The sequence below is a fragment of the Odontesthes bonariensis genome, chromosome 23, assembly GCF_027942865.1.
Source record: "Odontesthes bonariensis isolate fOdoBon6 chromosome 23, fOdoBon6.hap1, whole genome shotgun sequence".
Taxonomy (NCBI): Eukaryota; Metazoa; Chordata; class Actinopteri; order Atheriniformes; family Atherinopsidae; genus Odontesthes; species Odontesthes bonariensis.
This window is the reverse complement of record NC_134528.1, coordinates 3454770-3469654: the sequence shown is the minus strand read 5'-3', so window position 1 is coordinate 3469654 and position 14885 is coordinate 3454770. Positions and strand designations below refer to the sequence as shown.

The 14885-nt window shown below is 40.2% G+C and overlaps 2 protein-coding genes across 6 annotated transcripts in view; both read left to right on the top strand.

The window, feature by feature from the left end:
- The window catches only part of LOC142373457 (NACHT, LRR and PYD domains-containing protein 14-like), a 337305-nt gene that overhangs the window by 229725 nt on the left and 92695 nt on the right, over nt 1-14885 (top strand). The window lies entirely within an intron of this gene.
- Nucleotides 4134-13366, top strand: LOC142373466 (uncharacterized). The gene is made up of 4 exons (XM_075456734.1): nt 4134-4460; nt 6201-6280; nt 6368-6618; nt 11654-13366. The coding sequence occupies exons 3-4, from the start codon at nt 6471-6473 to the stop codon at nt 13237-13239; spliced, it is 1734 nt and encodes a 577-aa protein (XP_075312849.1). The 5' UTR covers nt 4134-4460; nt 6201-6280; nt 6368-6470; the 3' UTR covers nt 13240-13366.

Sequence of the window (14885 nt, the reverse complement as noted above, 5' to 3'; positions counted from 1 at the left end):
TGGGGGATTACTCATAACATTATAGAATTTCTGGGCTTTGGATTCATTGACAAATTTGAAAGATTTTAAGTACAAATCAAATAAATTTTTAAAGGAAACAAAATTGGGGGGACATTTCTGTGTTCTGTTTTTGTGTATAAAAATTTAGCAAGACATAAAACAACATTGATACAGAGTTCATCTTCTTTGTTTTTTAATATTAAGCCAAATATTATCTTTCGAGAAAGGAGTTGAGAGAGGTGGGAATCTATGTTTCAACCATTCATTTACAAGTAACCAGAACCCTTGAACGGCATCACAGGAAAGAAATACATGCTCAGTATCCTCAATGTTGTTTTCACAGAGTGAGCAGTTGTTATCCTCAATGTTAAAGCGTAGTCGAAGTAACTCTTTGGAGGGGTATATATTATTCAGAATTTTGAAGTGGGTTTCTTTGGCCTTTGGAGGTATAGGGCATTTTATATACATAGACCTCAATTTAGTAAATGTTCTTGTCAAATTTATGTAATATATTATTTTTATTTTGCTGTTGTTGATCTTTTTGTTAGATCTAGCTGTGTCTGATCACTTCTGCATTTCCAACGGTGAGAGCAAATCTGTATAGTTGTATAGCCACCAGGGTCTATTTAAAAAAGCAACTTTATTAACAATTATACACATAACAAAACTGTTAAGCCAGGGGGAGAAAATAATATATAAAAATATAAATGTACAAAGAGTATAGAAACATCATGCATCGCTGTAAAGATCCTCTCAACGCGCACCAGCAGACTGAGGAACAGTTTTTTCCCACAGGCTGTCAGACTTTTAAACAACAGTGAAAACTGATATGCTTGCCTATGTTTATTTATTTATTGTTTTAAGTGTTTTAGGTTTCAGGTTGTTTTTATCATGTTTTATTTGTTTTTAGTATATCGGAGCTTCCAAGCGCAAAGTTTTTCACATGTATGTACCCACAGTGCATCTAAGTGGCGAAATAAAGTGAATCTGAAAAAAATATATATATTAATTAAATAAATTCTTTTCCAAAATAAAGTTTGTTTTTAAAGCCTTGGGCATTTCTAGACCATTGATGTCGGTGTTGTATTGATATAGTTCTTTCAAAATCCATTTTTTTTTGCTTTGCTGTCAGTCCATTTGCTTTTTGTGGATATGAAATTTACCTAAAAATAAAACAAGTTGTATGAAAGAATTAAATCCTTTTCCATTTGGTTATTTTCAAAGTAAAGAAAAAAATGTCCTTTTCATGCAAATGTACTGAATGTCCAGTTTTTCTTTTCAATAAAATTTTGTACATTCAACCAAAACATTTGACAATATAAACGGTGAAAAAATAAATGTGCAATAGATTCATCATACAAGCCACAGAAACTACAAGAGTACTCAATATCAAGTTTAAATCTTTCTAAGGTTTTTTTGCTGGATATATTTTGTGTTTAATTTTGAAAGACACTTCCTTGATCTTATTGTTTCGACAGAATTTATTCCTGATCAACCACATTTTTTCCATTCCACATCTCTATAAAGAGTTTACGTGTTATTTAAAGCACCAAACTCATTCATTTACAAAAACCTAACTGATACAGTCCAAGGTAGATCAGCGACTCCTGTATTCTATGATTTAAGATCCTTGTTTCTCTTTTTGTTTGCTTTTTTAAATAGACCCTGGTGGCTATACAACTATACAGATTTGCTCTCACTGTTGGAAATGCAGAAGTGATCAGACACAGCTAGATCTAACAAAAAGATCAACAACAACAGGAAGGCTCTTACAATCAGATCTTTTGTGTTACCTCAAGTGTGAGTTGCACTTACTAGTTGTTACTAAAAAAGTCAGAACTTATGATTGATAGAATCTCAAATACTAAATCAAATTAGATGTCCGCAGTGATGGTTCTATGGGTGAGGTTCTCTGAACTGGGAATTAAAATCTGTTGTGAGTTTAAGGAGGAGAAGGATGTCCGACTTTATCTGGAAAGCTCTTCACTCTGCAGGCGGGAGGTAACCTGGCTCACTGGCTCCCTCGTGTGGCTCAAAGTTGTAACTGCAGGCAAACGGTTCATTGACTCAAACATCTGCACCAACTGCCCCCTCTATCAGTCGAGGGAATCCTAGTTTTAGATTTAAAAAATGTAATATTTTTTTAATTAAAAAGTGCTTAACAAACAATCATTTTCCTGGGTGACAAAATAAAATGATAACTTAAGTACATTTGATCAAATTTCAATCAGAAAACTAAGAGCTTATTGTTTATTCCCTTTAAATGTAACACTGTCATTTTCAAATGAGATACTAAGTTAGTATATCTTATTTTTTTTATTAAGTGGCTGAAACAGGCTTCTGTTTCAGTAATAATAAAAAAAACAACTTTCTGTGGACTCTCTTCTTCTCTTGGCGTATTTTCTGCAGACTCTACTTTTTTGAGTAAAACAAAACTTTATTAACAATTATACACATAACAAAACTGTTAAGCCAGGGGGAGAAAATAATATATAAAAATATAAATGTACAGAGAGTATAGAAACATCATGCATCGCTGTAAAGAAAAAACATATTAATTAAATACATTTTTAAACAGAGGTTCTGACACTTGCTGGCACTTGGTGTGTACTCCCCACAGCGGGGAGACTCAGAACTAACACCAAAAACGTGAAAAAGATGATTTGGATTCTCTATCCCCTTTAAAAATCTGCAGCTCATCCAGAACGCTGCTGCTGGAGTTTTAACCCGGACTAAGAGATCTGAACACATCACAGCAGCTTTAAAATCTTTACTCTGGCTTCCAGTCAGTCACAGAATAGATTTTAAAAGCCTGCTGATGGTTTACAATCTGTGATCTGTTCAGAGAATATAAAGCCAGCAGAGCTCTTAGATCCAAGGACTCAGGTCAGCTGGTCCAGTCCAGAGTCCAGACTAAACACGGAGAAGCAGCATTTAGCTGTTATGCTGCAAACAAGTGGAACAAACTGCCAGTGGAGATTAAACTTTCACCAAATGGAGACATTTTTAAATCCAGGTTAAAGACATTTCTGTTCTCATGTGTCTATGCATGAAATCTGCACGATGATGAACGCTGGTCGACATCATCAGGTAGTGAGATGCCAAACGTGTTTGTCGTGATGTCACCACATGTAGCCAGATTTACATGGTCAGGGTCATCGGCTAATGAGGTGTGAGCTGCATGCTCATCTGCAGAAAGGGCAAAGGGGCACTAACACCACTCGCTACACGCCACCCTTTGTGTGCTCTCCATTTTCTCATTTGACTTATTTTAACTGCAGCGTTTTGTTCTGTGGACTTCTGTTGCATGTGTCAGGCTGAAGCTCAGCAGCTAAATGTGACCATGGATCAATCTGTGGAGCTTTCTGAGGATGACAGCAGGTCATTTCTGTGTGATGGTGGCAGTATTCGTTGGACCTATAGACTCAAAGAGATGCTAACTGAGTGTAAGGATATATAAAACTAATCACAAAGACACACAAAGCTGGTGCAAAATGATCACAAATGATGTGCAATGATCAAAAAATTACACAAACTGAATCTGAGGAGAACAAAGAAAACAACCACTGGGAGTCAGGAAATAACCCCAGGAGACAAAACAATAACAACAAGACACCAAATGACGATATAAAGTTCAAATGGGCACAAAAAATAGATTGAATAAATTTATTTAAAACAACCAAAAATAACCAGAGATGTGAAAGAAGAAGAAATTTGAAAAATGGGGCCCTTCTTTTTAATTTTTCTACATTTTGTCTGCAAGTACACACGGGTGTTTGAGCAGTTCAAACTGATTTTACAGACCAAGAAGAAAATATTTTTTTAAAAGCAGAGAGTAAATAAGAAAGTGAGTTAAATCAGTCATAAATTAGATTAAACATAATTAAAAACGGTTGTTAATTCCATCAGTATTGGAGAATGGAAGATTTAAAACATAAATAAATCTTAAAATAAAGTAACATTTAATTTTCCTGAGGTTTTTATCTATGGAAAAGAGGAAAAGGTCATTTCTCTGAACAATGTCGCCATCTAGTGGAATTACTTTGGCATTTCTATGATTATAACTCCCGTGATGCTCTGCGCTGGGTCACATGTTCATTCTGACCAATCGCGTTGTTTGTTTGGCCGTTGCACTCCGGCTATTGGTCGCATAGTATGTTATGTCTATGTTTCCGACCCTCCAGCGGAGTTTTCACCGTCTCTACGGAACAGTTTCTGCTTCTGGTTAAACATTTAATGCTGTGAGAAGTTTTAAAGCCAAACTGTGACAGATGGAGGATCAAAGGAGCCGAAGAAGAAGCGAGGGAGCATGAAGAAGCGGAACCGAACCCGGAAAAGACGGCAGAAACACGGCAGAAAACACGGAGACACATCGGTGTGGCCTTTCCCGGCTGGAAGTCACTGATGAGGGACAAATGTTTTCAGGGAGACGTCGAAGTTGTCTGTTTTCTGCTGGACAGGTAATTTAATCCGCCGATGGAAATGTAGCTAGCTGTTTGATAGCGTTAGCTAAATCATGGAAAGCTTTTTCTTACTGTTAGCAGGGCTGGAAGTTAATATTTCTGCTCCAAAAACAGGATTTATCTTTGTTTTTTGTTTTTTTTCTTTAACACAAAATACAGTTTATGAGTTTTTAATACAATTGTTTGGTATTTTAGTTCATCTGGTTGAACTAACTTCAACAATTTGTGCAACTTCATGTAAACAGGTGGATTTTGCATCACAGAGACCTGACCATGTATCACTGTCGCCTCATTAAAGCACAGGTAGATCTGACTCTTCAGTCATGCGTTTTATTAAATGGACGTCCTGCAGGTTCTGCTCCATCAGATGTCACTGCTCTGGCTTCTGGGCACATCTGGGGATGCTCTGGAGGGATTATATAAACCTTCTGGCTTGGGAACGCCACAGCAGGCAATTTGTTGTTCACAAGAGCACTTTGTTGGGTCAATAAACGACTCACAAACTCACTCAGTAGGGTCACATGGCACTGAAAGGATCGGATTATTGGCTAAATTACAATAAAGATGAGTTATTAAGGGTAATTCTCCTTGGATATCTGGCGGTGAATGAATGGGATCAGAGGCACAAAGCGTGTCATACCCCGGTATGATAGGTGGCGCTGTACCCATTCCAGCTGTTGCTAATAGAGCCACTTCCTGTTGACCTCTTCACCACCAACAACAACAACAAACTCAGGCATTGGAGAAAGATGGAGAACGCAGAGCCAGATGAAGCTACGTCCCTCTACATTTGGTCTGTGATGAGCTGCTTGTTGCACAAACTCGATGCCCAACGGAGCATTCTCCATCGCGTTGTTTGTTTCTTTCTGACGGCGACAACAACAGGAATATCGTCTCCTTTGACTTCCGGGTCACGACCCCGGGAAAACATCTGGAGCATGCGCAGAACGCAAAGTCTGATTCACCACGAGCTTCAGCGTCTACAAGCAGGTTTAGAGTGACTTTCAACCCAGTTATCTCGGGGTCTGAATCCCATCCGATCCAGTTCTTAGTCAGATTAAGGTGTCTACATGCACTTAATAACTCAGTCTGATTGTAATTTAGCCAATAATCCGATCCTTTCAGTGCCATGTGACCCCACTGAGTGAGTAAATAACAGTTTAACAGGCTAAAAGGGCTTTTGACACATAAAGGATTTTTCACTTATCAGACTTTATAATAAAGGTTTGTTAATACTATTATTTAATTTGATTAAATATTAGTATTTTCTTTCCAAAGAGTCTGAATATTCCAACATTATTCTCTGAAGTAACGCGCAGGTATCAGTTTATGTCAGCAGGGGGCAGAGTTTCACCATTCTGTGCGATTTAACCTGAACTTCAGTTTATTTAAAAATATATATATATATATATATGAATTGTTTTATACAATGAAGTGTTTAGCATAGAAATGTTTTCAGCCCCACTCACTGAGACTTACGTTTAAAATCCTTTGCTTAAAACCACAATTTGAACCTGATTTCTCATCTGATGAGCAGCATCTTTCTTCATTGACGATCACCTGGAGTGGGTCGAAGGAAAATAACCATAATGAGGATCATTCTTTGTCTTTGGGAGCAGTAACGCTGACAGGAACGTGTTATAGAGCACCGTGGGGAGTCTGGTTTAATGTGGATGTTGCTGAGCCTCTCTGTGTTCACGGCTTTTCTTCTTGTGTCTCCATGTGTGTGACGGGTAGAACATGCCGCGGTTATTCTGTCCGGAGATCAACACCTGAACGTCTCTGCAGAGGACAGACATCTGGAGCCTCCAACAAAGGTAACATTCGTATTATTTACTCTTGGAACGTCCACATTTGCAGCAGAGACAAAGACATGAAAGTGATTATTAATACTTTCACTCCAGGTTTTCAGTTGTGTGAATGATGAACTGACTGAGCCGTCAGAACAGCAGAAGATTCGGCGTTTTCACCCTAAAACCTCCAGAAACTTCTGCGTCAGAAACCAGGATGGTGAAGAGGAGAGCCACAGGTGGAGCAGGGATGCCTGGAAGGTGGAGCCTCCAACCAGACGACCCCAGAGGACCCAGGTTGGTGCCCCCCAAACCTGCAGCATCCACATCAGAACTGGAGCAGACACGAGGCGGCACAGATCTCAGTAAGTGACTCGTCTGTATGAGGCATAATAACAGAGAGGCTGTTTTTCTAAGGGTGTGACGAGATCTCCTGAGATTTGTGAGCCAGCAAGCAGCCAGAATGACGTCGGAAAGTACCAGTATTCCCATTGAAGATGCCCCCGCCACTTTCAAATCGTTTGTTTGGCAGCAGTATGGGTACCCGAAAGAAATGATAGATAAATAATGATAAATGGCAGTAGAGCGACTGATAAAGGCCTCAGTATGCGTCTCCGTGGTCACGCAGAGGCTGTTAACCCATTGGCGCCTAAAGCACCTGCAAAAAAAGCTGCTCAATGCCTAAGCCAGTTTTTAGAAAAGGTCCCCAATGCCTGAGGTTTTTTTTAACTAAAAACAATTAATTGAAAACACCTAATAACAATTCAATAGTCTCAGCCTCTGAAACACATAAAGACATGAAATAAGTTGCATTTTAAAGGTTAACTTATCTGCTTTTATTCCGTCATGTTCATTCAGCATTAACACCAACACATTTTCATTAAAAAAAAATGAAAAAGATGAGTCAATACACACACAAACACACACACAGACACACACATGATTCAGGATAATACCCAATGCTGCTATTTATTATACTACTATTACTATACTATAACTAATCATCATTACTATTATTATCATCATTATTATTAGTAGTATTAGTAGTAAATGTAGGCACCACTTCAGCTACATTTCTGGCCATGATAGAGACGTCATTGCAAAATCATAATATCAGCAATAATAATGAATGATAAAAAGAAACTGCAATATATCTTGCATTGTGCAGTTATACTGTAAACTTCAGTGACACGACTTCTAAAACATCATAGTTATACTGCAGTAATTCGCACCGGGCTCTCTTTTTTTTTTTTACATAAGGGCAACGCCACTCAAATAAGAATGAGAAGTTGTCAGAATAAATAATTACCTCCAGATCATGTCAAAACGATCTCGTGCCATCACTCGGGCGACATTTGTCTGATACAGCCACTTGCTCTGCCTCCAGTAATCCCGGCGAGTTGGTAGTTTGATTATTCCAAAAGTTAGGCAGAGACCGATGAAAGATTTCATCTCCTGCTTTGACACGGGGCTCCACTTCGAGTGGTGTGTGGCCGCGCGTCTGATCCGCATATAAGTTTGTCTGTGTCACCAACATATCCCAAACTTCATCAGTGAAAATATGCGAGAACACATCTAAAGGACTTGCATCTTCAGATATTGGCACCTTCAGCCCCGGTGTACGAGTAAACTTTTGTTGACGTCGGGGGCGAAATCCAGCGGACTGCCAGTCTACTTGAAAGCCAAAAAATTCCTCGTCCTCGTCCTCATCCTCTCCAAACAAATACCAATCATTGTGCATTACATGCGCCTTGAAAATAATGATAAATGAACAATGTTGCGCTACGCAACAACCGGCGTTAGGGACCATGTTGCGCAACGCAACAACCGGCGTCAATGGGTTAAACCTTTCGAAGTTCTCCGTCGGGCTGTCGGATACAACAAGGCAGTTCACCTCCCGATCAGCAGGCGTCGCTACCTTAGATCAGGGGTTCCCAAACTTTTCCATGCCAAGGCCCCCCAAACAGTTTTAGCTTCTGGCCCCCTTTACATATTTTGTAGCATTGTCTGTGGTTTGCAAAGAAACATAAACTTTTAGAACGTATTTTCTTATTTTATTCACGGACAGCAGCTCGCCGTGTGAATGCAGCCTGACTAAATGCTCTTCTTTACGTCTGAAGAAGTCAACTGTTTTTTCGGACTCTGACGGATGTTTTAGTATCAAGTGACGCTGAAGTTTCGAAGGTTTTGAACACTCGTTTAAAAAATCTGTCCATTTTGGCTAAGCTAGCTACACGCTAACTTGAGGAGCAGAGCAGCTTCAGAACAGGCGCAAACCGCCAGGTCTACCATGTTTTGACTGGCAGCCAATCAGAAAGACAAGCATGGCAAATAACATTTCGATATAATATATTATTATAAATTGTATTTTACAATACTGATTAAAAAAATGTGACAATTTTTTTATGATGTTTAAAAAAAATTTGAATTCTATTTTTTTATTTTTGCATTTTTTCTTATCTTCACTCCAATTTTCTGAGGACCCCCGAGTGCCCCCTGGCGGCCCCCCAGGGGGCCGCGGCCTCCACTTTGCCTTAGACGACCCAATCTCTTACGTTTATGGTGAAAGTGGCTGATTGGTTGTTCACCTTCCGGCTGTGTTCCTCCTCACAGTGAACGATGGCGACCGAGAGAGAAAGACTGTTGTTGGAGTTGGAGCTTGTTGATGTTGAAATGCAAATAATTCTGACCAAATGTTGACCGGCACACAGTAAACTCTTTCAGAAATGGCGGTGTTGTTGTTCTGAGAGGAAGGAGCTAAACCGGAGAAGTGATTCCGGAAATTATGTTGTTAGCCGACCAATCGCAACCCTTGCGGTCTCTGCGAGGCTCCGTCTCCTCTACGGATAGATAGCGAGCGTCTCCGGGAGGGTCTCCGTAGGCGACCATAAATCAGCCTTAAGACACGGACAATATGCAAGCATTGCATGAAAACAATGCCGTACACCGACATATGCAGCACCACCACAGCTCGGTACTCAAACCTGTGAAGAAAACACGAACAAGCCAGACAACGCTGACAACAGCAGGAGACACAGTCGATGCACAAAGATCCCAGCTGCTGCCAGAGAATGTGGACATGCTGATATTTTTAAAGAAGAACTTGGCTGTGTAGTTGCAGCAAGTTGTCAGTGACATTACATAACATAACATTACATTACGGTCAGTCTGCAGACGCTTTTATCCAAAGCGACTCACAATAAGTGTGTTCCACATCGGTAGGCAAAAGAACTTCAGGTCACAAGAAATCAGAAGTGCATTTCCTTCCAAAACCAAACAGCTAAGAGCAGAACTAGTGCTAGAGTAAGTGCAGTAAGTTAGGTACCGAGACACATGGGAAGACAATTTAGGAAACAAAGACAGTTTAGGAAACAAATCATTGCGTAAGGAGCTGGGAGGAAGCAGGTGACGTCCTCAGAGGGCGGATCTGGGTAGTGTTTCCTGCAGAGATGGTTTGCAGCCTGCGGCCAAAGATGGGCAGCGACTCAGCTGTCCTGACATCAGGCGGAGATCGTTCCACCAGAACAGAGAAAAGCCGTGAGCGTGTGGATGGTGCGCAGGGACATACTTGGTCAGGCTCTGTTTGCACTCTGTATTGACAGAGTGGAACTTTTATTTGGTTTTATAATAATAAAACATATTATACATAAATATAATATTGTTTGCACTTGAAAAAAAGAGAAAAAAATATTTTATTTTATTTCATTTATTTTATTTTAACTTTTATAAATTTTAGTTTTAGTTTAAATGTGTGGAAGAAGAAGTTTATTAAAAGCTCGTGCTCACATCATGTATGTAAAGAGTTCTAATAAAACATTTAAAAATGCAACTCGGTTAAATAAAAGTCTGCTGCTGTCTGCTGTGGAACAGGAAAAGAAAGTAATCGGCGGATCCACCAAACATGGAGAAGGGTACGGAACTTTTACTCGGCCATTTTCATGTTAAAGTTCTTCCAGACGGCGGAGTCGACAGAACCAAAGTCATCTGTAAACTCTGCCAAGTTGAATTGTCTTCTCAGCGTAGTAGTTCCAGTCTAAAATATCACTTAAAGGCAAAACACACAACTGATAGCAGCAAGTCATTCAAGGAAACAGACAGTGGAGCGAGGCTTCTACATAAGCCCTTTTTCCATCAGATTCTGTAGCGAATTAAAAGTTATATCGCATTACTTTGTTGCGATATAAGATGCGTTCGGTTGGTTTTCCATCAAACAGGACGATTCTAGCGAAATAAAATGACATCACATGAACGTGCTGATGCGCATTATTCTGACTCGACCAGATGATTTTCCATTACAAAAGTGGCGAATTGTAGCGAATTAGAATGCTCGGTAGCGGGAATTTAATTGCTCGCGCTGTTATTGTCAGCCTCCCAATTCCTCTCAACGCCTCTCTTGTGCAAAACGGTGGACAGTTTTTTGAAGACATCTGCGTTTCTCTGCCTCTTCCCATCCAGGGCCGAAACAACGTCGACCTCCCGAATTGTGTTTAAAAAAAGCAGAGTCTCTGCTCTCGACCAGTTGTTTCTTTTATCATCGGACATTGTTGTTACTAGTTGTTGCTGCTGTTTTGATACCGACAGGATAGGTGAAATGGGGCGGCTGAGCGGCTCAACAACAACCTTCGAATCCTCACGCTTTACCAATACCATCTGCGCATGCGTGGCTAGTCTGAATCGCATTAACCTTTTCCATCACTTCTGTAGCGATACAACTTAGCCCTGAACCACCTATTTCGAGCGAATTGATTTAATGCGACAAAACAGGCGTTCTAGCGATTTAACCGTTTTTCCATCACATGTATCGCACTAACTTCTTGATGCGCATCAAATTAAAGCGAATCATGTCGTTGATGGAAAAAGGGCTATAAAAACTACAGAAAGATGCTGATGTTAAAAGTGTGTTTGCACAGCAAATGTTATGGCACTTTCATTCATATGGCAGCACATTTAAAATAAAGCTAAATGCTAAAAGCTATACGCTACTTTTGGATTCATTTTTGGATTCTGCCTACAAATGCGATTAATCGTGATTAATCAGGGAAATCATGTGATTAATTAGATTAAACATTTTAATCGTTGCACAGCCCTAAATAGGATATGCCCGACAGGGTGCAATTTATCACCTTTTCCCGAGTGTCCTCCCCTACTCTCTCTGCCCCCTCTCCTGTCTGCATACTGTCAAATTAAGGCCACTAGTTCCCCAAAATAACTTAACCGAAAAAAGTTAGAATACTAATGTGAAGACAATAAACCATATTGGAGTGGAATCTGATAAAAAATCATCTCTCACCTTTGAACATCGATTGATCGGTTTACTTTGTTGCGTGTTAAACGTAAAACTGCTTAATGGTTAATTAACTGCTTAATAAATTCACAGTTGTCCTTCCATTTGTGTTTCAGTACTAAACAGTAAAGAGAAGGTTCCCTGGAGCTCCAGTCGGAACCAGCAGGACCCAGAAACCCCCCAGATTAAAGAGGAAGTGGAGGAACTCTGGAGCAGTCCGGAGGAAAAGCAGCTGGATGGACAGAAGGAAAACAGTTTTACTGCCGTTCCTGTGAAGAGTGAAGAAGATGAAGAGAAGCCTCAGTCCTCACAGCTTCTTCAGGTTAAAGCTGAAGACAGCAGAGAGACAGAACCTCCAACCAGCAGCTCAGCTGAACACATGAAAACAGAAACTGATGGAGAGGACGGGAACCCCGACCCAAGCAGTCAACCAAATACTGATGAGAAGGATTCAGACTCCTCTGAGACTGACGTCAGTAACAATGATTACTGGCAGAAATCTTCCGATTCGAGACCTGAAACTGAAGACAGTGACGATGGCTGGAAGGAGAGCCGAGCACCTGAATCGGGTGTTAACGATGACGGAGGCTGTAACAAAATGTCCTGCTGCTGCTCAGAGTGTGGAAAACGGTCAATCAACAAGTATTCTCTGAAGAGGCACGTGCAAGAGCACAAAGAAGAGAAACATTTCGGCTGTGATGATTGTGGGGAAAGATTTAGAAGAACAACTGAACTAAAGAAGCACACGAGAGTCCACACGGGGGAGAAGCCGTTCGGCTGTGATGATTGTGGGAAAAGATTTAGCCAGAAGATGAATCTCAAGAAGCACACAAGAGTCCACATGGGGGAGAAGCCGTTCGTCTGTGATGATTGTGGGAAAAGATTTAGCCAGAATGTTAATCTGAAGACGCACATGGCGGTCCACACGGGGGAGAAGCCCTTCGGCTGTGAGGTTTGCAGGAAGAAATTTCGCCGAACGAAGGAGCACATGGCGCACATGACGGTCCACACCGGAGAGAAGCCTTTTGGTTGCGATGTTTGCGATAAAAGATTCAGCCGAAGCACAAATCTTAAAACGCATATGAGAGTCCACAGTGAAGAAAAACTATTCAGCTGTGATGTTTGTGGTGAAAAATTTAGAATAACAAAAGAGCTTAAGACACACATGAGAGTCCACCGAGGAGAGAAACCTTTTGTCTGCGATGATTGTGGGAAAAGATTCAACCAAAACTCAAATCTTAAGACGCACATGAGAATCCACACTGGAGAAAAGCCTTTTGTCTGTGATGATTGTGGGAAAAGATTCACTGCACAAGGAACTCTGTCCAAACACATGATAATCCACACCGTAGAGAAACCTTTTGTCTGCGATATTTGTGGTAAAACCTTTCGCAGAATGATCGAGCTCGAGACGCACCTGAGAGTCCACACAGGAGACAAACCATTCATCTGTGGCGACTGTGGAAAAAGGTTCAGACAAAACTCTCAACTCAGGACACACCTGAGAGTCCACACGGGGGAGAAGCCCTTCGGCTGTGAGGTTTGTGAGAAAAGGTTCTGCGATCGAGGAAGTCTTTCGAAGCACTTGATAGTCCACACTGGAGAGAAACCATTCAGTTGTGTTTGTGGGAAAAGATTCAACCGGCACGATAAACTAACAAGTCACCTGAGAATCCACACCACACGTCAGTTTGTTGACTGACCTGATGACTGTGTGAAAACATACATTGGCTTATTGATGCGGAAACAGGTGACCACCATTTTATATTCAATATTTATGTTTTTATTTATATGCATCATATGGCAGGCTGCACTCTATTGAGTTCAAATAAATACTGAATGTTCTAAATTACTGTATATAGTGTTTTTATTCTTCAATCAGTTAATATAAACATATTTGACGTTAAAGATGTAATAGAACGTAACAGCGTTATAGAACATAAAAGATAACGCCACAGTTACTTTGCTGAGTAACTAATTACTTTTACAATGTTGTAACTGAGTTACTAACTCAATTACTTTTTGGGAGCAGTAACTAGTAACTGTAACTAATTACTTTTTAAGTAACTTGACCAACACTGCGAACAAGACATAGACGATGCAAAAGATGCCCGAGAGGAGAATCTACAGGAATGTAGTTCAGCAGCATGAAAAGGGACAGAGGAGACTGAAGCCTAACTTCCATCATAAAAAGAAGCCACATCACATCTGTGATGCAGAAATATTCATGAATTTTCATCTTATTTTCAGATTTAGAAAGACAGAAGTCATCCTGGATTTATTTAAAAATTAAACGAGTGTATCTGCATGATGATTTAATAGTATTTAGATTATACAGCTAAACAAATAAAACTGAAGAAATGTCATTTATCACAGGATTTGCAAAATAAAATGCTCAGAAATATTATCTTAAAATAATTTAAAACCATCGATTTCTCCGTCAGATAATAAGGTGGATATGATTTTTTTCAATTTTAGATTAAAAACATGAAATATTTAATGGAAAAGTCTGTTTTTTCATAACTATAAGAACTAGTTTTTAGGTTCCGTCGTCCAGGAAAGGCCTCGGAGAGCCCTCTCCGAAGTCGGAAACCCTCCCGGAGACGCTCTCCGTCGCTTGCGTGCTTTCCGTCGAGGAGACCGCAAGGGTTGTAATTGGTCGGCTAACAACATCATTTCCGGAATCACTTTTCCGGTTTAGCTCCTTCCTCTCAGAACAACAACACCGCCATTTCTGAAAGAGTTTACTGTGTGCCGGTCAACATTTTAGACCCTCCAGAAAAACGCGGGCATAAATCCTTGATCTTGCGGGCTAAAATCCTGGATTCTGCGATTGAATATGCGGGGTTTTTTAATGATTTTATGCCGTGAAATTGCGAGAAGTTGCGGAAACTTGCGAATTATGCAAAAAGTTGTGAATTATGCAAAGTTGCAAAATATGCTGCTACTGAATGAAAAAGAGTAATTTTAAAGAGCTCCTATGATAAACAAGCATACTGGAACCAAGTTACTTCACAGAAGGTTTTTTTTATTTTAACAACTTGAGCAGTTTCACAATCAGTCGTAAAAAAAAAAACATGGCTTAAACATTCCTGAGTCACAGAATTGTAAAAGATAAAAAAAAAAATGCTACCTCGTTTCTGGTAGCCCTCGCAATGGTTTTGGAGGTTGATGCCTCGGTGAACGTCAGCTGTCTGGCTTTGGCTTTCCTTTCCGCAGCTGCAGAAAGCATTTTCAAATGTTTCGCGCTGGTAAAGTGGCACGTCACCGACGATTTTCTTTTATGCTCCAACACACAGTTGCACGGGGTGCAGAATAGTTTCCCCCCCGCTTTCGTGCAAGACATCG